At 27.0% G+C, this 24,472-nt stretch overlaps 1 protein-coding gene across 1 annotated transcript in view; it reads left to right on the forward strand.

Annotated features, from left to right (window-relative positions):
• shn (schnurri) overlaps nt 1-24,472 on the forward strand; it is an 83,895-nt gene that overhangs the window by 27,235 nt on the left and 32,188 nt on the right. Inside the window, 1 exon segment of the mRNA XM_067283928.1 lies at nt 19,718-19,866. Within this exon segment, the coding sequence (XP_067140029.1) occupies nt 19,718-19,866 (149 nt within the window).

Below are 24,472 nucleotides of genomic sequence, written 5' to 3' on the forward strand. Positions count from 1 at the left end.
TTCGTATTTCAACATTTTCAACTAATTAAAATGCTGAATGTGATTTTTAAATACTTCAATTTTTTATGAAGTGTTCAATGTTCCATTTGTATTTGAAAACTGTTTCAAATGTATCTAGTCTGATGATGACTAGATACATTAGAAAGGTAAATAATGTCAGCTAAAGTATAATTTAAGTGATATTTATTTGCTGATTTATGAAAAGGTGCTTTATAAATTTGTATCAATAGTTAATCAGTCTTTTAGTAGGAAGAAAAAATTACAAATACCCTTAATTATATTAATAAAAATTTAAATAAACTGAATTAAACATAGTAGATAGAATTTTTTAATAATAATTATACAGTTTATATACAGTATATGAACTGAAGAAATGTTTAAAATGGGTAATTTATAAAATCATCAAATAAAAATAAGTATTTTAATACTTTTATAAATAATTAATTTACATTTTAAAATATTTTGTAACATTTACATTATAATTTATAATAAACATGTAAAATACATTTTATTTGGTTCTAACCTTAAGTTTTGAAATCAATAACTTTAGTGAAATTTCAACTACAAATGAAATTCCTAATACAAATCTTTAAAATATTCCAAATCATCAAAAAAAAGTTTACCTTAAAAATACCTGCAAAACCTGTTGCATTATTATGTCAGTGTCAAATTCTTTCAATATCTGAAGTTAAATTTTATATCTTTCCTCATATATATGTTATCTTATTAATATAAAACATAAAAAGTACTTAAGGTATAAGAATAATTTTTACATATGAATAGCTAATTTTTCAGAATTATTGGATACAAGATGTATTTAAAAGATATATATCATTATCTAATAATTGTTTATGGTCATGCTATGTTATGTAAATATATACTTTTTATGTCACTGTAATATGAATATACATTATTAACTGTATTTACATAGTTAATGAATAAAATTTTATCTTAAACTTGAAAAAAAAATAGAAATGATTAAATTGCTATTATCAAAAGCATAATTCTCTAAGTCCAATTGTTTGTTACTTAATTGTCATTTTATACCATCTCTGGTATAAAATGACAATTCAAAGTCAGTTCAGTGAATAGTTTCCCACACGTAACTCTTTAAACATGAAATCTGCCAAAATTGCCTTAATCCATTCGAGACAAAATTGGTCAAAAGCAAAGTTGTTTGATTTTGCTTTACAAATTAATTTTATTTCAGCTACTTCCTTCCTGTACAGTGGAGTTCATTTTTGTTTAAGGGGTAAGAGTGAATGTTATAGGAATTTTGTTTATCAAATGTGTTATTAGTTTTGTACATTTAATATTTAAATTAAATAATTTATATTTTGTAGTTCTATATATTTTTGTTTATATATTTCCTCATCACTGTCACTTTCATATAAAATCTTCTCAATATGTTTCTCATTTTCACATATTCAAGGGTTCGTTTTCAAATTAAGATAAAATGTAAAGAACAAGTAAATTAATCTAAACCAGTGATTCTAAACCTTTCTGAGGCCATGGTGTTAACACCATTCACATACCTTTTATAGTGCAGAACATTAGCATCATTATATTCAAAAATCAATAAACAATTCTATATTATTCTCACAAAGCAATTAGCTAAAACTTTATTGTATAGTTAGTAAACAAATCAAATAGTAAGAATGGAAATGTTTACAAATAATATAATATATTGTAGTACATTGGAATAAATTTACAATAAAATCTTTCGTGAAACATTATGTTCTACGGAACAGGTTGAGAATCAATGTTCTAAACAAAAGAAAAATCACCACACCACACCAACACTAAACTGAATAACTAATACTCTCAAATATCAACAAAAACAAAGAATAAATTAAGTGTGAATTAGTTTGCTATCTAGAAATGACCAATCTCTACAAAATAATTTTATTTCATATAAAAAGCATAAAATAAGTGTTTTTAATATTACAAAACAGTAACTGTAATTAAAAGCATAATAATTGAGAAACAACTGCACAAAAAATGGCAGCAAGATCTAAAGCTTACAAATTTTGAATCGAATATTGCTAATCTTGCTAAGGATCATCAAGCTTATCCGTCTCATTGATTGTCAGTTACAAAAATTATTAACAACATATATACAATAAATGTAAAATTAAAAAATATATATTAAAATAGTAGGAGCTTTTTTTTTTGCTTGTAACAAACTTTTTGGTGGGGGTCGATGTGAGGTTTCGAAAAGTTGTAGGGGATTGACAATCAAAAAAGTTTGGCGACCCCTGCTCTAGACGCTTGTGTTCTTGCCTCTATGTTTGACTTGTACAATCGCACCATATCTCATGTACATAATAAATTTAAGTTTTTATATGTAGTCTTGTTTTTTTGTATCGAAATTAATCAAGTACAAAATAGCGCTACAATCTCCATACGTATCAACAATAATGAAATGCAAACGATGGTATACTATAAGCTGGGATTCTTGCCACTATACATACCAGTGAAATCAGAAGACCTATACCAATATAAAATAGCTGCTTTCAGAATGTTAGTAAAATGAGCATTTACCCACAACACCAGAAGTGAACATACAGCTAAAGAACTCAGGCACTTTGAAGATATAGCAGCCACACATGGATACAATAGGAGCATAATTCATAAGTTAGCCCGAAGCTCCATACTCCACACACAAGAATCCGCAATAACATAGGTCAAGCAGGATCTATCAAGATTCCTGAGCAGGAAAATAACACAAAACGCATAATTGTCCAATACAACAAAAATCTTCATCACATATATAAAGAAACAGCGGAAGAGAAGGGGATCAAATTAACATACACGAGGAATGATAAAGACAAGCTGAATAATAGGAGAGCAGGAGAGCACCATGGGTATACAAAATACTGATCAAAGATAATAGGTTTCAATGAGAGTTGGTGTACATAAGATCAACGAAAAGATCGTTACAAAAAAGGCTAAAACAACATAAATACGATTTAGACAGAGGTAACAACATGACAGCACTGGTAACATATGCATCAGATCAGGATATACATGCAGACATAGAGAATGCTACCCTTATAAAGAAATCATTCCAAACAGACCATATAAGAGAATTGAAAAATTGGAAATATACAAAGCCAGCAGAGTGGGAAACTGTATAAACTATAAAGACAACAACACTATATCATAAGCATGGCAATATACGTATCAGAAGGATCCTCAACAATATTGACATCTTATTCAGAGAATTCCGGGATAAAATATTAATATGCAGAAGGTGGACCTATATAATAAAGTAGGACATAAATAGCCAAATTAATTTGCATCAAATAATTCGAACGTTTGAACTAAGTGGCAGTTAATATTTGAACTCTGGGCATTCCAATATTAGAACATTATCGAACCTAAAGCAGTTCTCGATAGAGATACGAAAACATTTGTTCAAGATGGTAATTATTATTATTTTTACTGGAAATAAAAGGTTTTGAAGGAGATAGTTATAAATTCCAGTAGTAAATATTTTTAAAATAATCTTTATATTGTAATAGTAAGTTTTAGAAATATTAATGGTTTTTACTAATGCTTATTTTTATTAATCATGAATAAAAATTTTAAGATTAATCACTTATTATTTTTCAATTAGATAGCATTTTATGAAACTAGAAAATGAATTGACAGAAATTAACAAGTAATTACTTTAATTTTGAAAATTCTTTGTTAGTTTTAATTAACTGTCCAAAATAGAAAAGTCATTAATAAATCATATTTTCAATAAATAAATTGTTTATTGTAAAAACATTTTAGTTTTTCTTAAATTTACTTGCTGTCTAAATTCAGAGTTTCTACTCAAATTTTTGTTTTAAATTCCATGACTTTCCCCGACTTTCCTGACCCTCACATCCCTTATAGTATTACACATTGACAAAATAAAACAGCATTTGACTTACTATGTACTGTACTGTACAGTACATATGCTATTGTTTCTCCAACTTTTTAGTTTAATTAGAAAAAAATAACTTATGTATTTTTTATAATTGCCAAATTACTAAAATTAAAAATAAAATGTTTTTAGTAAATTAAATTAGTTTATTCTGTTATTAATCCACAGCCATAAATCTATATGGCTTTGAAAAAAAAAAGAAAAACTACTATATATTTATTAAATTTATCTCTCAATAAATTTTCTGAACTTTAATAAACTGGAGGAAAAAAAACACAAATAGTTTTAATTAATTTTCTGAAGACAAAGTCCTTTCCGGAACATGGGACCACCATTTTTAAGTTCCAAACATTACACTTTGTCTTCAGAAAATTAATTAAACATAATTATCGCCATTGGACGAAAATTAACAAACAAATAGTTTTCTTACACAATCAAAATTATTAAAATGAAAACTGATAAATAATTTTAATTTACATGGTATTATTTATCATTTTTGTACTTTGTAAATTTTTGGAACCTAAAAATATTCTGTACTCCTTTTCATAAGTTGTATTGCACCCACATTACTTCTTGCTGCCTGCAGATAGCTACACTTAGACAAGCATATTGTCAGAAAAGCAGCCAAGGAAGCAAATTCCCTGACTTTCCATGACTTTTTCTGAACACTAATAAAAATCTTGTATTTTCCTGACTTTCCAGGTGCATAGGAACCTTGTAAATTACATATAAAAATTTTCATTTAACAGATAATTTTTAATAAATTAACATTTCTTTAACTATTAATATAAATAAAAATTAATTAAAAATAGATCAATTAATTCTTTAGTTATTGATTATCAGTCAGTCAACAGGAAAACAAAGAAATTTAAGGAAGTCATTAATTATATTTATAAAATTGATTATTTTATAAATGTAATTATTAACTTCTTTGTTAGCTAAGTAACACTTTAATTTTTAAATTTATTTATTGAAAATATTTTTATAATATGTGATTAAAATGTAATTAATCATGCCATAATTTCATTCTAATCACATGTCCATAATCATTATAGATTATCAAATAAAATGATTTATAAGATAAAAGTTACATTCATTGCACTTTTTTTTTAATCAGATATGCTGAAGTTTTTGTTCTTTTACTAGCTTTTTAATATTGTTTTAGATACACTTTGAATTCTTAAATTTTAAATTTGTTAGTTGTTTATTTTCTCTATTTGAATAATAATTAAAGTAAGATATTACATTTTCCTTTATTATTAGATGATTGTCAGAAATTGAAATTATATGAAATTTATTACCTTTGGCAGAATCATAAGTTTAATTAATTATTCTCTGAATTTAATTATAAGACAGCACAAATCAAATTTCGGCACATAAAATGAACTGTCATGATAAGTGTAATAGAAAGTAACCAGTAAGGATTGTGTGATTTTTAACATTTATATAGTCTAAAAAAGAATTCAATTATTATTCCAACCAACTATAAGGGTACATCTAGCTGTTATTTTCCAGATGAATCTAAATTAATTAATTAAATTTATAATTTGGTCTGGAAATGAATTATTAAACCTGTCAATATATGATGATACTGCTTATCTATAGTATATTATTATTTATATTATTAAATAATTTAATAAACTAATTATGAACTAGAAATACTGCATATAGACCAGTAATTTCAGCATTATTTTTTGACTTTAATCACAACTGCTTCATATTAGAATCAATGTACTTGAACCAACTGTATCTTGTAGGAGTGGAGACACAAGTCTTTACTCATTATGTGATGTAGGGAACTTTTAGGAAGATTTTTGCCCTTTTGCAAACAGAGAGAGCAGGAATCGCTCTAACTGACTGGTGTACGCTCTCCACATTTTCCTCACTTGTTGATGACCTTGGTTGTCCCGTCCGAGATTTGCTTATCGTTGAACCACTCTCTTCAAATTTCTGTACCCATGTTTTGATGAGATGAGTACTCAGTGCTTCATTTATGTGATGCAATTGATAAAGATTACAAAACTTTTGCCGAGCTATAATGGCAGAATTATTGTTTTTGTAAAACTTGCACATGCAGCACGCACACTCTGCTCCAGTGAAATGATCCATAGTGACTAAATTCTCAAGGATGAGACTAGCAATCGGTATAAGTCCCATTCCCCTACCATCAGTTGTGTTCGCACAGTGGGTAAAACAAATTGAAAAAGACTTTTGGGACACCCTGTATTTCTACCTGGATACAATAGAGATGTTTTAAAACATACAATGTTCTCAAATGTTTAAAAACTTTTTTTAATTTGTCTTTCCTTTTTTTGAATTCATATTTTAAGTTTCTATTATTCATGTTAGAAAAATTTTAGTTCTTTTTACCATAATCCAATTAATTTTCATTACCATACTTTCTTAACTATTGTCAAAATAATAAATGAAATAAAAATTGCAAATGCTTATTTATATTTCAATATATATCAGTAACTGAATTTCAATAAATACATAACATGCATTCAGTAAATTTTGTCTTCAATCCATTGTTATAATCTGATAAACTAATTTCATGACCATATTTATGACACTGTCTACAAGTATCAATATTGAGAATCATAAAGCTAAACTTTTTCCATTGTTCCATAATTCATTTTAATAGTAATAATCATCATAATCGGTTATAAAAATAATAAAAATATGAGATATACAGGATAAGGATAGTGGAATGAAAATAATTTATATTAAGAATACAGAAAGCTGTTCAAAATAAATACAGAAATCGAAATAAAAAATTTTAGCTGATTATATAACTTATAGATTATTTCTGTAAGGAAAAAATTTTTACTAAATTTAATTTTTCTTAAAACCTACTAAAAGAATTTAAGAAATATTTAGGCAACACATCTAATACGCAACAATCATCTCAACTACCAATTAAAACTGATTGGATCACACACAGTAAAACGTGAAAAATAATATACCTAAGTCTTTCTACCTCTATGTCCTTACTGTTTTTACATTTTCGTTTCTATATTGTCTAGTGGGACCTTGTTTATTAATAGGACTTATTATACTGATGTAGGGTTAATGTTACCTTAGGTAGCCAAGATGGTGGCTCGTCTCTAATTCCAGCAAGGAAACAGTGGGACTCACGTTCTAACCTAACCTATTCTAATAATTTGGTTGCTAATAATTATGGCAATTTATTAGAATAGGTTAGGTTAGGTTAAAACGTGCGTCCCACTGTTTCCTTGCTGGAATCGGAGATGAACCGCTATCTTGGCACCAAGGGTTACACTAACCAAAAAAAGCATAAGAATGATGTAAAAGTGTGCACTATTCCATCAGAACGAATGCGCCCATTAGTTAGCATTTTTAAATTAAGTTAAATTGTTTTCTTACGTTTATATTTAAAATATTTGGTACTCGTTTGCTTATTGGTGCACACAATGCTGCTTTTAGTAGTAATTACGGGAGCAAAGGTTCTTACTCTCCCTGTTCGAGTACGAACGCTTCAGATAAAGTTTCCTTTTGGGGATTTAATTAATGGAAAAAAAGAGAACTTGAGATTTTGGGGAGAGTATTTTGAAAAAGAACAGAAAAAAAATGCAATTTCGAATAAAACAAAAATAAATTATCAGAAATGGATAACATTATTCACACGGTGTACCTAACGGTAAAAGTATCCAAATGGATAACAGTAAAAAAAAAAAAAAATTTGTCTGAATTGTTTTACATTGTATTTACATGTTTGACCTTATGAGGAAATTAACATGAATAACAAAACAATCATATACATCAGGGATGGGCAACCTTTTTTTTATGTAAGAGCCGCATTTCAAAACTTTTGAACCGACGCGGGCCACACACAGGAGAAAAGAAGAGGAGAATGTCGGTAAATCACACAGTGGCGTAGCGTAGTGGGGGCGGCAGGGGCAGCCCGCCCTGGGCGGCACTTTAGGGGCGACAAAATTTCACAATAAATAATAATATCTTGTGAAAATTTGAACCTGTAGAATACACAATAATGATGATTGTTCTTGCTGAAAAGTTCTTTAGAATTACTGTATCTTTTAGTCTTTTAAATTGAGATACCTAAATAAGGGAGCGGCGAAATTTTCTTCCGCCCCGGGCGGCTGACAGCCACGGTACGCCACTGAAATCACAATTCCTTATTCATATATAATTATAAATTAGCATAGGTATACTTAATATAGCTTCTGGCACTGATCTAAACGTAATATACCAGAAATATTTGGTTAAATATTAGTCACTGCTAGTTTTAAATTAGTTCCGATGTATCTCTTAGCCGGTTTCTTGTTTTGTATACATAAGTTGTAAAAATAACGTTTGAATTTTTGCTGCATACTTCTTTGAGCTAGGAAATTTATATATGTATTAATATTTTATGCGATGCGGGCTGCAAAAAATATTACTGCGGGGTGCATGCGGCCCCCGCAGTAATATTTTAACAATAACTATAACTTTATCAAAGATAAAATGCACTTCTTTGCAGTAAATTGTCTTTAACTTAAAATTAGAAAATCAATTTGTAACACAAGAAAGATATCTATAATAGTTTAACTTTAAAAAAAAAAAACCTGTAAAACGTACTGGTATACATACCATTCGAAATTTTCGTTTTCACCATTCTGGTTACTTTTCTTATCACAGTCATCATCGAATGGAAAAGAAATAATTTGCATAAACCTTCGAACGATGTTTATTAGCCAAATTACTTGTAATTTTGAAAGCTCTCAAACAGCAAAAATCATCATGGAAAATGTTTTAAAAAAAAAACTCTTAAAGATATTTTTTTAAATTCTAAATTGCAATTTTTTTAATAATAAAAAGTATAAATTGAAGTTTAACATCGCAAAATTTAGCTTGAGAATAGTTGGGATAACAAAACAGACTTAATAGCGTTTATTTTGTTAATTGCATGTTAATTTTCTTTTAAGGTCAAGCGTGTAAATACACAGTAAAACAACAGACCAATTAAATTATATTTTATCCATTTTGTTAATTCTTTGTAACCTGATGTCTTTTGTTATCCATTTCGGTACTTTTTCTTGTTTTTATTAATTCATTCTGTTTTTTATTTTATTTTACTTTTTCAAAATATGCCCTTCAAAAATACTATTCCCATTTCATTTACTACCCAAAAGGAAACATTTTTTTCCGAAAGTCCCTGCTGGAGCGAACGGATTTAAAAAAAAAAAAAAAACCACGCTGCCATCTGAAACCAGCATTGTGCGCACGCGCGTGACAATCACAACATTGTCCCGTCACTCAGGATTAACAAAACATATTAAACAATAATAAAATATTTACTTTTAAAATAAGATTAAAATATTTTTCGATGTCAAAGTTGCCCGTTTATAAGAGACATTCGATTTTCAAACATTTGTACTAATATGCAGTATAAGTTGATGTTATCCTAAAATAGGCCAAAAAGGGTTTCCTTGTATAGGCATATTAATTAATAAACTTTTATTCTTAATAGCTGAGATTCTTGATTTTTAAAATATTTAATAATATTTAAAACTATTCAAATGCTAATAAAACTGATTTTGCACAAATGTTTAAAAATGAAGCAAAGTGGTAATGACATCATGTTTAGATTTCGTTTGCAAAATGGTTGATAATACCATACTGTCTTAACTTAAAAGGAAAGACAGTTAAGGCATCAGTCTAGGTTAGGTTGTTACTACTTTAGGGGACTTGGTATTGAATCTGGGTGAGCCAATTACCCAGGAATTTTTCATGGGCAACTGTTCTAAATATGTCAGGCCTGGCCCTATTCACCTGGCTGCCCATATTTTGGGCCCAGCCATCTTAGCACCTCAGGGTACTAAGAACACCTTTTTAATCATGTTCAACATGGGGACAAAAAGAGAGAATAAAATTTAAAAAAATAAGAAATCAACAAAAACACAATACACTGGAATGTGTTAAAAAATCATACTCCTAGAACCTATATCCAGTGTGACAAAAAAGCAAAAGAAAAAGTTCACCATGAACATTTTTGAACTGCTTTTTCTTTTGTTTTTTTGTCACACCAGATATAGGTTCTAGGAGTACAATATTTTATTAAAAAAAATACTGTTACATATAAACAAAACAAAATATTACATGAGCAAGCTAGAGTTATCATTTTAAACAGGACACTGTCAACTGGGCTACTGCTAACTGGATACCAGACATCTAGGCAACAAAATAAGAGATGAATAAAAGACAAAATGTTTTGTTTTGTATAAAAATCACCATTCTTTTCTATTGATCTACTACCTGGTAAATTTAAATATTTTTTTAAGAAACAAGTTAAAAATGATTTTGTAATTAAACATATTTATACATATTACACACTATTTATCCATTTTTACAACTAAATAGAAAAATCTCCAAACACAGTTGATATCCACCCCCAAGATTAACAAATATACATAAAAACAAAGACAACAATTACATATTACATTACATTATACATTAAATACAATATAAATTAAAACAAAAAGTATAAAAGTTCATCCAAAGGATTTCTTTTTGGAGAACTGCTCTTATTTGATATGTATGTATGCTATTTTTTATTTGATAAAATATATAAATGAAATATATGCAAAATCATATGCTTACTATGCTAAAATAAACCTGAAAAAGTCAAGTATAAAATATGCTTGACATATAACAAACAGGAGAGAACCAAAGATGAGGTATATGTATATACTAAGGGTATTTTTTAAATAAGGTTTTGATAAGAAGAAAAATACTGTAAATATCACTAAAATATATTTTTTCCCATATTCTACATACTTTTATCTACTTTTCTACATAATTTCCATTTTTGTTCAAATATTTGTCATACCACTCAAAATTTTTTAAAATTCCAACTTTAAAGAAATCTGCCACCTGCCACCGGAAGACATTAGGCCACACCGCTTGTCTTGTATGGCACGGCAGAGTCACACAATAAGCATCAGAATTGATTGTTGTGCCTCTTGGCATAAAATCCACTAACAAAGTCCGTTTCCCGTCCAAAAGACAGTTACCATGATCGATACTCTTAAAGGGGTCTTTGGTTCACCCATGTGTGCCTGAGGGGGGCTATCACACCCTTCTTCTCCCTCATCATCCTGTTGGGGGCACAAGCATCCCTTCTTGCTGGCACAAGTACTGCCAAATATGCAATGTATTTCCTTTGTGTTTTCTTCTGGGCTACAAGTAAAGCACGGAATTATGTATATAAGTTTTCTCTTAATTGTTTTTGTATTCATTCACTCTTTGACTACAATTGAAGTCACATATGTAACATACTGTAAATCTCATCTCATTGTTCTTTCTCTCCCTGGTTGTGCCACAGGCAGGTACAGGGAATGTATGAAAAAATACAACTAATAAAATAAAATAAAAATAAAAAAAAGTTACCATGATCTTTCATGCTGAAATTGAATAACAGATCGTATCTTACAGTCGGTGGGTGACTCAATTTTCTTAAACATTATAAACTTTACAGTTCAGCACACAGACAGACAATACGGCTGCAAATGGCATCTAAACATGTACAAAGCATGCTGAAAGCAGATGCTCATGCACACTGCTGCAATTGTGCATCATTCTCACTCTCATTCACAAACGGACCTTATTTAAAAAATAGCCCTCATATATGTTTGATTTCCAGAAAAATTGCAATGGTGACTAAATACATGCAGTGTGTAAAAGATTTTCACAGATTTTGAAGATATAAGATGTTCTTGGTAATTTTAGAGAAAGGAAAAGCCATTGGGTGGGCTTGTGATTGCAATTTAAAAATTGAAATATAATTTGCAGTGTGCACAACCCAAACCCACTTTCAAATTGACTTTAAAACATAATTCAAATGCCATTTACAGGAAATTATGGTGGTTAAATTTATATGCTAGCTCTTTTTTAACTATACCATTTAAAAAATTATTAAACTAATTTTAAATAATAAAAGATTTTATGGATATTTTAAAAATTATAATTTGATCATTTTTATTTATATGGGAGTATTTTTTAAAAGTATTTTAATTATTTGTGACTGTAATATATACTTGTTTGTTTATACAAGTACAAAATATTTTTATTTTATTATGTGTTTTATTTATTATGCTTTTTATCTGTATAATATCCATGCATATTTAATTAATGTTTTCTAAGAATGTTGCTGCATCTTTTAAACAATATTTATAGTTTCGTGGAATCTGGCTGTACAGTTTATTCTGAGGAGTTGACAAAAAGTATATTCATGATGTTTTATAACAGATTCAGCAGAAATTTTCATTTAAACTTGATATTTTTAAAATATTTATAGTAAAATTGAATTATTTTAGTAAGAAGAAATACTTGGTAACACTTGCTTTGTGAAATTTGCATTTAAAATTAAGTTTTTTTTCAATTAAAATTGATTTTCTTTATTAGAATACTATGAATCTTTTTTATACAGTATAAAAAGATAAACAATATTGCAGTGTATAGTTAAAGTATATATTATAACCACATAGTTCAAATAAATATAAATAAAATAATGACATTGTATGTTTAAATAAATATAAAACTACTTAAATATTGCATCATTTAAGTGATATAATAGTGATCTTTGAAAGGATTTTTCATTTATTGATTTTTAAAAATAATCTATAATGATCTTATTTCTCAATTGCTATATTTCCATTCAAATCAGATAAATATTTTGTATGCAATAAAATAAATTTTATTTTTAAAATTTTATAAGTATTTCTAAGAAAGACTGTTATCATTATATACACGCATATTCATATTTTATGCCAGGACAATATAGGTGGTTTTACTCATTATATGGAACATAAATATCATTTATTATGTAGAAAGTTTATTTTAATAACAGTAGTAATTATTATTATTTTATTTATATGTTATTATTACTATTATTATCAGGGGCAAATTCTCTGGCTTGCTTAGCATGCGCCACATGCTTAAGAGAAAGTTTTGACTGTCAATATACTTTTTATATGAAAACAAATATGCCAATAATAATTTATTGTAACGTGTAAACTCTTTTATCATTTGTGTTTGCTTTTACATTGGCAGCTATCAGCTAGCCATTTTAAGTCAGTGCGATGCTTGCGGGAACTTAATCACTTGCTCATGTGGAGATTTGCTGCAGCAAACAAATGCATGTGCATGACATCATTCGAAGCATTTAACACGGCCAGATTGTATTGAAAGCTTGCAGTACTCAGTCAGCATACATGTATTGTGTACAGGGCGGATCTACGTAGGGACTAATAGGGCTTAAGCCCTGGGCCCTTGTGGCCGCTTGACACTGGGGGCAGTGTCAAGCGCCCACAAAAATTGAATTATTATCATAAATTTTTAATACTTTTTCATTATAACATATTTCATATATTTCATGTGTAGATATAATGAGCTTTACAATCGTCCATACTTTTTATTCACACCAAATAATGTTTCTGCATATTGTTTAGAGCTAGAGATAGGCCTATTATTCTTATTATAACTTTCAGCATGCTCAAAAATTTTGGTCAGGATTGCCCCTGATTATTACTACTATTGCAACTACAACTACCATAATAGTCATTTATCAATATATGATGTACAGTACTTTCAAAATTTTTTAATAATGTATGTATCAATGAATGTTATGTACAGTATTTATAATGTAGACAGATCAAAGCATTAATCTTTATGTACAATATTTTACAGAAACATACATAAATACATATACAGTAAGACCCCGCTTAACGCGGGGATGCGTTTCTAGACGACAAAGTGCTAAATAAAACAGTGTTAAATGAGGTAATTTTAACATAGAGTAAATAGGAATAGGGAAACATGCAACCAAAAATACACAAATTTTACTTTCATTTTAAGTTATTTTTATATTAATTTACATAATAATATATGTTAAATAACACATAAATATATGCAAACAGAAATGTAAAGTTCATTTTTTGTGACGAAGAATTTTTCTGACTTTTCTGAAATTCTTGTTTTTTTGCAATAAAGTCAAGTTTCATTTCTCGTTTTTTTCTTTCCTTAAGCAAATGTCAGTAGCAGAAGATCGCATCCAAAATGCACCGTTTTGCTTTTGTACTCCTTTCAAAAATCTGGATCATTTGCTACAATTTGATCAACGATTTTGGTTATTACCAAACTTTTACTAAGAAAATCTGTAGGGAAATTTTTTGGGTTCTTCATTTTCAGAATCTCTATTTTCCAGTTCTACACAAATTGCTTGTTCTGCCAGTTCTTGAAGGTCGTCGTTGGTAAGGCTCTTGCCAGAAACCCGTGGTAACTTCTTAACATCCAGCTTGTAGTCATGCTGTATTGATTAGATTGACATTGATCAACCTAATGATACAATGATAGGCTTTTCTCGTTGAGAATTCTTGGATACCTTCAGCCATAACTTCTTTCACACTTCATTCGTGCATTTATCAGTTAATTATTGCCAAGCAAAGTCGATATTGCCTATGGCATCCATGATGTTATATTTTTTCCAAAATTGCACCAAACAAACATAGATTTAAAGAAAGTGCACCTTTTTGCCACCTTTTTCTGATTGGTTTGTGTTCATAAATAATCATATTATATACGAATCAATGAAATGCCGCAATAATTTAAATCAGTGTAAATTTTGAGCTTTTTTAAGGCTTCGAGCAGACTGCTTTATATTGAATCAGCGTTAAGCGAGGCAGCGTTAAGCAGGGTCTTACTGTATTTTATGCTTTATTATTTAAAATTATAACTAAAAGTTTATTATAAAAATATAAAAATTTTTCTGCATATTGCTTTACATCATGATAAACCTTGACAAATTAATTGATTGTTTGAAGAATTTTACTTCAGTTAGTTTTGTTAATCAGTATAAAAAATATATTAAAATGATTTGAATATGTAATATTTTATGAATGTAACAAATTACATTTTTGATGAAGTTGCAAATAATTTTCAATGTGTGTGCGTATGTAAATATTTATACTGTATATATAGTAAGAAATAATTCTTATCATTATTTATATAATAAAAGACCACTGATATCAATTTTCTATATATCAACATTCATATTTATATTATCAGCTTTTTATTGGTTCTACATAAAATCTGATCACATCAATTATATGTAGAGATTTAGAAAATATAATGTTGATATGTAATTTGTGAAGTATAATACATAAAAAATTGATTTTTGTGATAATCAAGAAATTGGAATTTATAAAGAAATTTTTCCATGCAATTCTGTGTATATATTTCTCTATATAATTTTGCAGAATAAATGAAAAAATGAGCATGTATTTAGATAGATGTATTATATCTTCTTACAAGTTACTATAACAGACCCTACCATTTAAAAATATATTTAACATAGATCATTTTGCATATGAATAAAAGCAGCATCAGAAAACTCCAGATTTTATGTCTAAACAAATGAATAAAATGCACGGTATATTAACTTGTATTGTATATAATGTATTTTTTAAATTAGTCATATTTTCTCTGATTTACTATTTTATAATTAAATTAAAGTGAAGATAGTACTCTTCATCAACGAAATGGATTAAATTTTTAAAAATTGCAGCAGTAAAAAACTGCAGTTGCTAAACAGGCTTTATAGGCAATATAGGATTAATATATATGACAAAGAATAATCATGACACAGAATATACATTGTATAATAAAAAAAAATTTAGTTTTAAATCAAAAATATGACATAATAAGTTTTTGTAATCCACAAGAAATGAAAAAGTCAGAACTGTTTCAAATTGGTTGAGAAGTATCCCAACTTTTTTAAAAAAGAAAAGATTTGAAGACTATTTTTGCTTTTCAAAACATTTTAAAATTTCTTTGCAGTACTGTACACCAACAATGCTTCCAATTCTTATTTAAATAAGTTCAAAATATGTTCAGTAATTCAAAGTTTATAAAACAGTAAGATTATCAGAATTTTTCCTTGTTTATTGGTAGTGAATGTTATGCATTGGCTTTCCAATTTCAACATTATTTTCCCCTACTGTCTCATTGTTGCCCTACAGTGTTTCTCAATATTTTTTAACCCATTGTTTTGTTGAAGCAGTTCCTCAGTTTTCTTGAGGCTGAATTTTGGAGAATCCTTTGCCTTCCAAATAGCAACTATCACAATTCACTGCACTTATACAGCATAAATCAAAAGAATTTTATTTTTGCCTTTCACAGCATTTAATTAGAAATAAGTTTTAATAAAACAAAAATAATACCTTCTTTATACAGTATTTATTTAAAATTCAGTAGTCAAAATAATAATAAAAATTTTTTTGTAATATTTTTATTTACTCAACTCTTAGCAGGAATTACATTATTTCAAAAAAGTGTTGGGAAAACGTGGTTCACAAGATACATCTGTTTAGTGTACTGTGATAGAACAAAACTCTAAATGCATAAACTAATTTAAAAATAAAAACATAATGCAGCATAGTATAAATAATATGAATCACAGCAATATCTATAATAATAATAATGTAATATGTCACATTATTATCGTGAATAACTTATACATACTTTGACAAACTTATACATTGAATTTCAATGCATATAATGTTTTTATAAAAAATTTTTATGGGTTTAAATATAATTTTGTAATTAATAAATACTCTTATCAATATATTAGAAGAAGGATTTATTATACAAGCTTTAGAAACTATTATGATATAGAAGGATGAGACATTGTACTTTCTAATGAGAAGTTTTTTGTAAACATATCAATTATATTTCCAGTTTTGTGTTTCACAATATGTCTTTTAAAGTATATATAAAATTTGGCTATTTGTTTAATAAAGTTTAAATTTTTTTTTATTTGTCATATTGAATTTTGTGACAAAACTTCATGACTAGTGATCTATTATCTATCATATTAATATTCAATATCTTTTTTTTCATTGTTAGTGATGCATGGTAATTAGCATATTCAAGATTTACAAGAAAGTCAAAATAATACTATAATAATTTCAATTTCTCAATATTTTCATGAATATTTTTATATTGTCTCAAATATTTTATTTCTGTCTTTACAATGTAAAATAATATTGTGCACATATTTAATCATCATCCATTTCCATTTAAATGTAAATATTATGTATTAATTAGAGTTTGATTAAACTTTTTGCAAAAATGAAAGTAACTGTTAATATTAAAAATTTCAAATTTTATGCAGTATGTTTATACCATTTGAAGTCTCTGCTAGTATTAAATAATTTGTACTCTGTAATATTTAAGTAGAATAAGAATTCTAAATAAATAATATTTATATTATTTATTTATAAAAAATAAAAACAAAATAATTTATGATTAATTGTATTAACTCAGTTTAAATGTTTATGCAGTTATAAATATGTCTTACAACTTAATATTACAGTAAAACCTCAATTTAACAGACTAATTTGGGCAAGGGTGTGTTCATTAAAGCTGAAAGTCCTTTATATAATAAAGTAGGTTTTCTAGATGCATGTTTTGATAAATTGACAAATTAGTTAGTTCATCTGTTTATACTTATGTAAATACATTTGTGTTAGTAAAATTAAGTATGTATGAGAAATTTAATTTCATAGAAATGTTTTCTATATGTATTATTGCTTACTTCTCACTATACTTCTGCAATTATAATAAAATTTTTTAATATATAAGTCTTGATAATTTAGCTTTTTATAAGTTTTATAACTAGAAATAATTTTTGGTTGTTCATTGAATAACTTACATTATTTAGGAAACTAAAGAAATTAATTTTTCAATCCTTCAAAACAAAAAAAAAATTTCAAATAAGCAGATACCAATAATGATTTGTTTTCTATAGTTTTATTAATATTTTAAAAATAAAGTTAAAAATGGTTTTTTTTTCAAAATGAATAACCCTGAATTAATTTAATTAAATATTAGCTAAAGTATTACTAGTTTAATTGCTTTAAGATGCCCGAATAAAATGAAATGTTAATAGGACAATAAATTAACTTTATATCACACTAAATTTGTCTTTAATGTAATTATATTGTTCTAAATCACTTTCATACTAAACTTTTCTATAGTGGAGATTAAAGTTTTTATTTTTATTATTATTAATTGTTTATTTTATTTGAAAAAGTTTTCTATTTACTCAAAATAAGAAGAACATATTAAATAAATTAACTAAATATAAAGATATAATTAGCATTTATCTAGTTTAAATTATGTTTTTATGAAAAACTTTTTTAAGTTCTTATCTATATATATAATCAAGACAAGTTGATGATGATGATGATGATGATAATAATAATAATAATAATAATAATAATCAGCACAGAGCCCAAACGGTTAGGAGTTGAAAGTTGAAATTTGGTACACAGTTATGGTACGTCACAAGGACGCACACTAAGAAGGGATTTTTCGAAATTCCTCCCCACAGGGGAGAGGGACAGGATTAAGGCTTAATACTTCCATCAACAATGGAAGTGTTTGGTAACAATGGAAGTGTCAACAATGAACGTGTCAACAATGGAAGTGTTATGTAACTATAAGGTTTATTATAACGTAATAATCTTAATTTTCACTAAAACGGTTAGGAGTTGAAAGTTGAAGTTTGGTACACAGGGTACCAAATTTAAGTAACAATGATAGTGTTAAGTAACAATGGAAGTGTCAACAATGGAAGTGTTAAGTAACAATGGAGAACAAGAGAAAGCGACGGGCAAGATTTACGGGCACTGGAGGAAAAAAAAAAGAAAAGAGTAATATGTTAGAACATATTCAATTTTCAAATTTAAACACATTAGTTCGGTTTTTCTTGACCTTTCTTCTTTAGAACATTCGATGAAAATCGAACAATATAATCAGAACATGTTGTGTAAATCAAACAATATTAGAACATTCGAGTTTTAAATTCGACCTTTCTTTAGAAATATTTAGTTTGTTGATGAAATTACTCTGTTTCTTTTTTGACTATAACGTAATAATCTTAATCTTCGCTATCGTTACTTTTGCCCGAGCAACGCAGGGCCTACCTGCTAGTAGTTGAATAATTGAATTTTCTCATTTTTATTCAATTAAATATTATAGTGTAATTTGATAGTCATTTTCCATAATAATATCGCACGTTTTATATACATATGTTATTAATTTTTAAATAAATAAAATCAGCTTACAAATAACTTTTATTAAATTTAGAATAAAACTGATAATTTATATGATTAGAAAAATGCATCTGAAATTCTATATTTCTTAAGTTGCAGTTTGCATTATAAATAAATGATGATAAAGCAAATAAAATTCAGCTTACTGTACTTATCAGTATTTATTAAATAAAAATAAATTCAGATAAAAAAAATTTAAAGCCATACAGAAAACAATATAAAATTTGTTTTATGAAATATTCAAACCTAATTTTTATTGATAATTTATTTATATGAATTGTATAAAAGTTTTGTTTTCATTTTTCATTACTTTAAAAATATTTTTATCATTTTGAATAATATGTAATTTAAATATTGTATTTTATTAGTAATGTAATATATTGAATGCATAAACTTTAAAAACAAAGGAAATTAATCCATTTAAATAATGGTAAGAAGTTGTTCTAATGGTAATATACATATTTGAATTTTAAATCAATTATGAATAATTTGAGAAAATTTTTATTATTATTTATAATAAACTACAGATTGATTTTAAGAATATTTGCTGTTGTTTAATTCTGAAAAATATAGTAATTTATTTCTTAGAGAATATTTATTAATAACAATATTATTATAAAATTTATGCACATATATTTAATAATTAAAATTTTATTTACAGGAAAAATTAGACAAGGATATTTGCCCATCTCTTAATTCACAAGAATTTGAAGATGGTGAAGATATTGATGATGATTGTGATGATACTGAACATAGTGAAAATGATGATGACGACGATGATAATTCTGAAGTCCTTGTTCGTAGCGAAAGGTATTTTTCAAGCATAATTTTGTTTCATATAACTTTTAGTCAACTATCAGATAATTTGACATTTCCAATAGTCAATTTTAAAAATTAGCTAATATCAATTAGTAAGCTTTTTATTAAATTCATTTTGCTTAAATTTTTAATTGCTCCATCAGAAATATCAATGGCATCAGTTTAAGTTTAAACCTGTTTTTAATTCAAACTGTAATTCACTTATTAATATTTATATTTTGTTTCATGACAACAGATGGCATCACAAGCATCCCTTCTTACTAAGAACAAACAATTTCAAAACTGAAAAATTTTAAATTTTACAGATTTTCTATATTAAAATATAATAAATACAAACAATATTATTTAAAAAGTTTTTATAATAATTAAAACTTCGTACTGTTTTTAGTAAATGTTAGAGAACTTTGCTTTAACTAGTAATTATTTTATTATTACTTCAACATGTTTTCTAATAAAACTTCACAAACTAGGACATAAATTTGCAAATATGATATTTGACTTTTCTTAAGGGAGGAGGAAAAAACCAATCTAGTAAAACAAGAACTAATGTATATGAAACAGATTTAATATTATTTCTCAGCAGTTTGCAATAATCAGATATATAATTTTAAAGCCTGTTGACTGTTGTTCTGATTCATTCGTATCTTTTACTTTTGAACTTTCAATATGCTTATGTTGATATTTCATTGCAATTCATTTTTTGTAGATACATTTATTATGGCAATTAACACTAACTTTGAATAATCACCTAAAAATACCAGGTTGAAACCACTAACCTTTTACCAGTGAAAGTCTACTCAAGGACCCTCAGCAAATGTTTTTGGACACCTCACTGTGTCCTTTCTCAAGCTTTCTTCTCTTTTTAAAACGATTTTCGAATTATCAAACTCCTATTTCCACAACGCACGTGCCAACCAAAAATTCAAACCATTCAAATAGCTTCCTTAGAAACTTCAACCGAAACACTTATCTTGTGCTATTTACAAATTTTTTACAAATTTCAAAAAATGCTCCACAATTCTTTTAAAAAACGATCATGTTCTATGCCGATGTAATACGATGCAAATTTTTTATAAATTTTAAAAAATTTGTAAATAGCACAAGATAAGAGTTTCGGTTGAAGTTGTATTCGTTTGGAGTTTCTACAGAAGCTATTTGAACGGTTTGAATTTTCAGTTGGCACATGCGTCGCGGAAATAGGAGTTCGATAATTCGAAAATCGTTTTAAGAAGAGAAGAAAGCTTGAGAAAGGACACAGCGAGGTGTCCGATAACATTTGCTGAGGGACTTTGAGTAGACTTTCACTGGTAAAAGGTTTTTGGATCAATTAGTGGAAACAATAACTTTATTTAATGGAGCTATCCTTAAATCTACTACTAGAAATAGTGGAATTTTCAGCACTTCTTTTAGTTATTATTTTACATTTTTAAAATAATCTTTATAATAAAAAAATTTTTGAATTATTTATTTTCTGGAATTTTAATGTTAAATGCCTTTTAAATGTCATCAGTTTATAAATGTAAATGAAAAATTCAAGAAAAACTATAATCTTTTAGCTTTCAAAATATATAAATAAAAGTGATTAAAATATTAAAACAGATATTTTTCTTTTACTTCATATAGTCCATATTAGCAATTACAACTTACAGGTATTAAAAATTGAAAATCTTCTTAAGAAATGCTTAGACATTGTTTGATGTTACTGGAGTAAATTAATAGAGAAAAAATTTAATATTGGAGTATCAATTTGATTAAACATTCTAAATTCTTAAATTACAGAAATTACTCAAAGTAATCATTATAATCATAATTCTACACTTATACCTTGCATCAAAGTTTATTTATGAAGTTTTTTGTTTCTAAATTGTCTACTTGGACCTTGTTTATTAATAGGACTTGTATACTGGTATAGTTTCTGATTAGTAAAGAAGAAATTTTGGTCAAAAGTCAAAACAAAATATCTTTATTTTACCTGAAGTATTTATTTATGAAGTATTTTTTCATTTTTAATCAATCTCTCATTTATGAGCATAACATTGTAATATATCTTGCAATATTTTCAGTGTTGATTTATTACTTAATATTATGATTCATAGTCATTTTCTAGTGATTCCTCCTTCATGCATTGATGCTAACTAATATGGCTATATCTAGGAATATGAAAATGGCCTATTAGTTAACAATAGGTTGATTTAATAAAGTATGTTCAGAAACAGATTGTGTTATAAAGTATTTATTTATTTATTTATTACAAAATTAAGATCGTTATATTTTCAACCAGTCAAATTTAGATAATGGTTTGAAATATAGATCATTTTTTGATGTAAAACAATATGTAACATGTTTGAAATTCTATAAAATAGAAAAAAAAAATGTACAATATAAGTATTAACAATATCATTGTAGGTGGACTTATCACACTAGATGGTCACGGAACAGAAAAAATTGAGACACTTTTTTCGTTTCCTACATATTTATTGCAAAATGCATTTAGGACCTATCAGATTCCTCATCAGTCACTATACATAGATTTCAATATTCCATACAAAATATGAATTTGGTGAGTTTGTGCCGTATCATTCTGTCATGCGACAATAATTTACAAACGTTCAGGACATCACTTTTTTCACATATTGCTTTAATATTGCCTTCAGGTGTGTTTCCCTCTGTCTTACAAGTATGCATTGGTTTGTTTATTTTTCCCCTCTTCTCCACCTGTTAGGAAACCCTCCCAGCTACAGCTACATGAATCTTGGGAGGGTTTCCTAATAGATGGGGAAGGGGGAAATAAACAAACTAATGCATACTTGTAAGCCAGAAGGAAACACACCTGAAGGCAATGTGCAATGTTAAAGCAGATGTGAAAAAGTGATGTACTGAATGTTTGTAAATGAATGTCGTGTACACCATGATACAGCATGAACTCACCAAATTCATAGTGACTGATGAGGGACCTGATAGGTCCAAAATGCACTTTGCAATAAATACATATGAAATGAAAAAGTGTCTCAATTTCTTTCTGTTCTGTAACTGTCCAGTGTGATAAGTCTGCCTACATGAAAAGTGGACTAACATGCAACACAATAAATAAGTCAATGGGCAAAAAGCAATTTGGATAATATCATTGCAATTTGAACAGATAATTATTAGTGATGTAATGAATATTTGGTTACTACCCGGTATTCAGCCTATTTTTCACTATTCGGCCGAATACCGAATATTTAGTCACTATATCTAAAAACAGGAGTAAGAAATAACAAAAACACAGTAAATTAATCATTTTGGTAACTTTTATTAATGCTGAAAATTAAACTATAATTATTAAAGTTAATAAGGAATAGCATCTAACTCTAGTATTAAATTATTTTGTAATTAAATAATATTATAGCCTTTATCTAGCCCGATATCTTATGGCATTGATGGCGTGTAGGTTAGAATGTATCGGGCATTAATATTATTGATTAGTTAATTATGTTATATTCGTATTCGCGTATATTTTAATATTTTTTTACGATATTTTAAGATGATTTACGAAACGTTTTATTGAAACTTATCGTATTTAATGAAAGAATTATTTATCTATTTCTAGAAGATGAATAACTAATATATAATTTATTTTATATATAAAGCAAAGAATGAGCATTTCTCATTATAAACAAAAGATAACATTTGAAATCATGTTAAATTTTAAAAATATTGGCAAAAACAATAGCAACAAAATATCACAAAACTTCACAAATAGAAAACCCCAATAATATATTTGAACTGTTCCACAACTGGGCAGAAACTAGACCATATGTCCCCACTAAAGTATATCCTTAGGGCACTATTTAGTCTACAAATACGTATTAAAAACAAAATTTTAGAGTTAAAAAGATCAATTGCAAATAAAATAACTTATAAGTTATAACTTACATCTAAATACCAACAACTGCCGAATCATATCGGACTATTTACAGCTATTACATAAATTATAAACCAATTTGGCAATAGAGGTAGACGTTAGGCTCCATCTCATATTAACTTTAATAATTATAATTTAATTAATTAATTTAAATAATTTAGACCTACTAGAAGAAAAAATCGTAGTGACAGCGGGCCAATAGAGAGCAGAGTGCGCGATCCTTGTCATAATGCGGTTTGCGCGCCAATTTTCGTACTTGCATTAATCAAGCTGAATAGTTTGGCCGAATATACTATTCGTTACATCACTAATAATTATGGATTCCTTAGATTTTCTAGATAGTATAATTTGGTTATTTCCTTTTCTAAAATAACTTATTTTCTATTTTAAACTGTTTGAAAAAGATATTTAATATGGGATGATCAGACTTTTTTATCATTCTTTGTTAAAAAAAAATTGTTTATAGTTATAATTTTGCAAAATTTTTAACATAACTTATATATATATACGTAATAGCATTATTTTGGAAAGTAATTTGCTTTTTTTTTTAAATGAAAATCAAAGAAAACAAAATTAGATTGTGATTTATTATGTATCACATAACATAATTTTCACTTTTATATTATTCCTTGAATAACTGTTCAGATATTTATCAGAAAATTAAGTTGATTTAGTCAAAAATGAACCAAATTC

The sequence above is a fragment of the Centruroides vittatus genome, unplaced genomic scaffold, assembly GCF_030686945.1.
Source record: "Centruroides vittatus isolate TY-2023 unplaced genomic scaffold, ASM3068694v2 scaffold_1015, whole genome shotgun sequence".
Lineage (NCBI taxonomy): Eukaryota > Metazoa > Arthropoda > Arachnida > Scorpiones > Buthidae > Centruroides > Centruroides vittatus.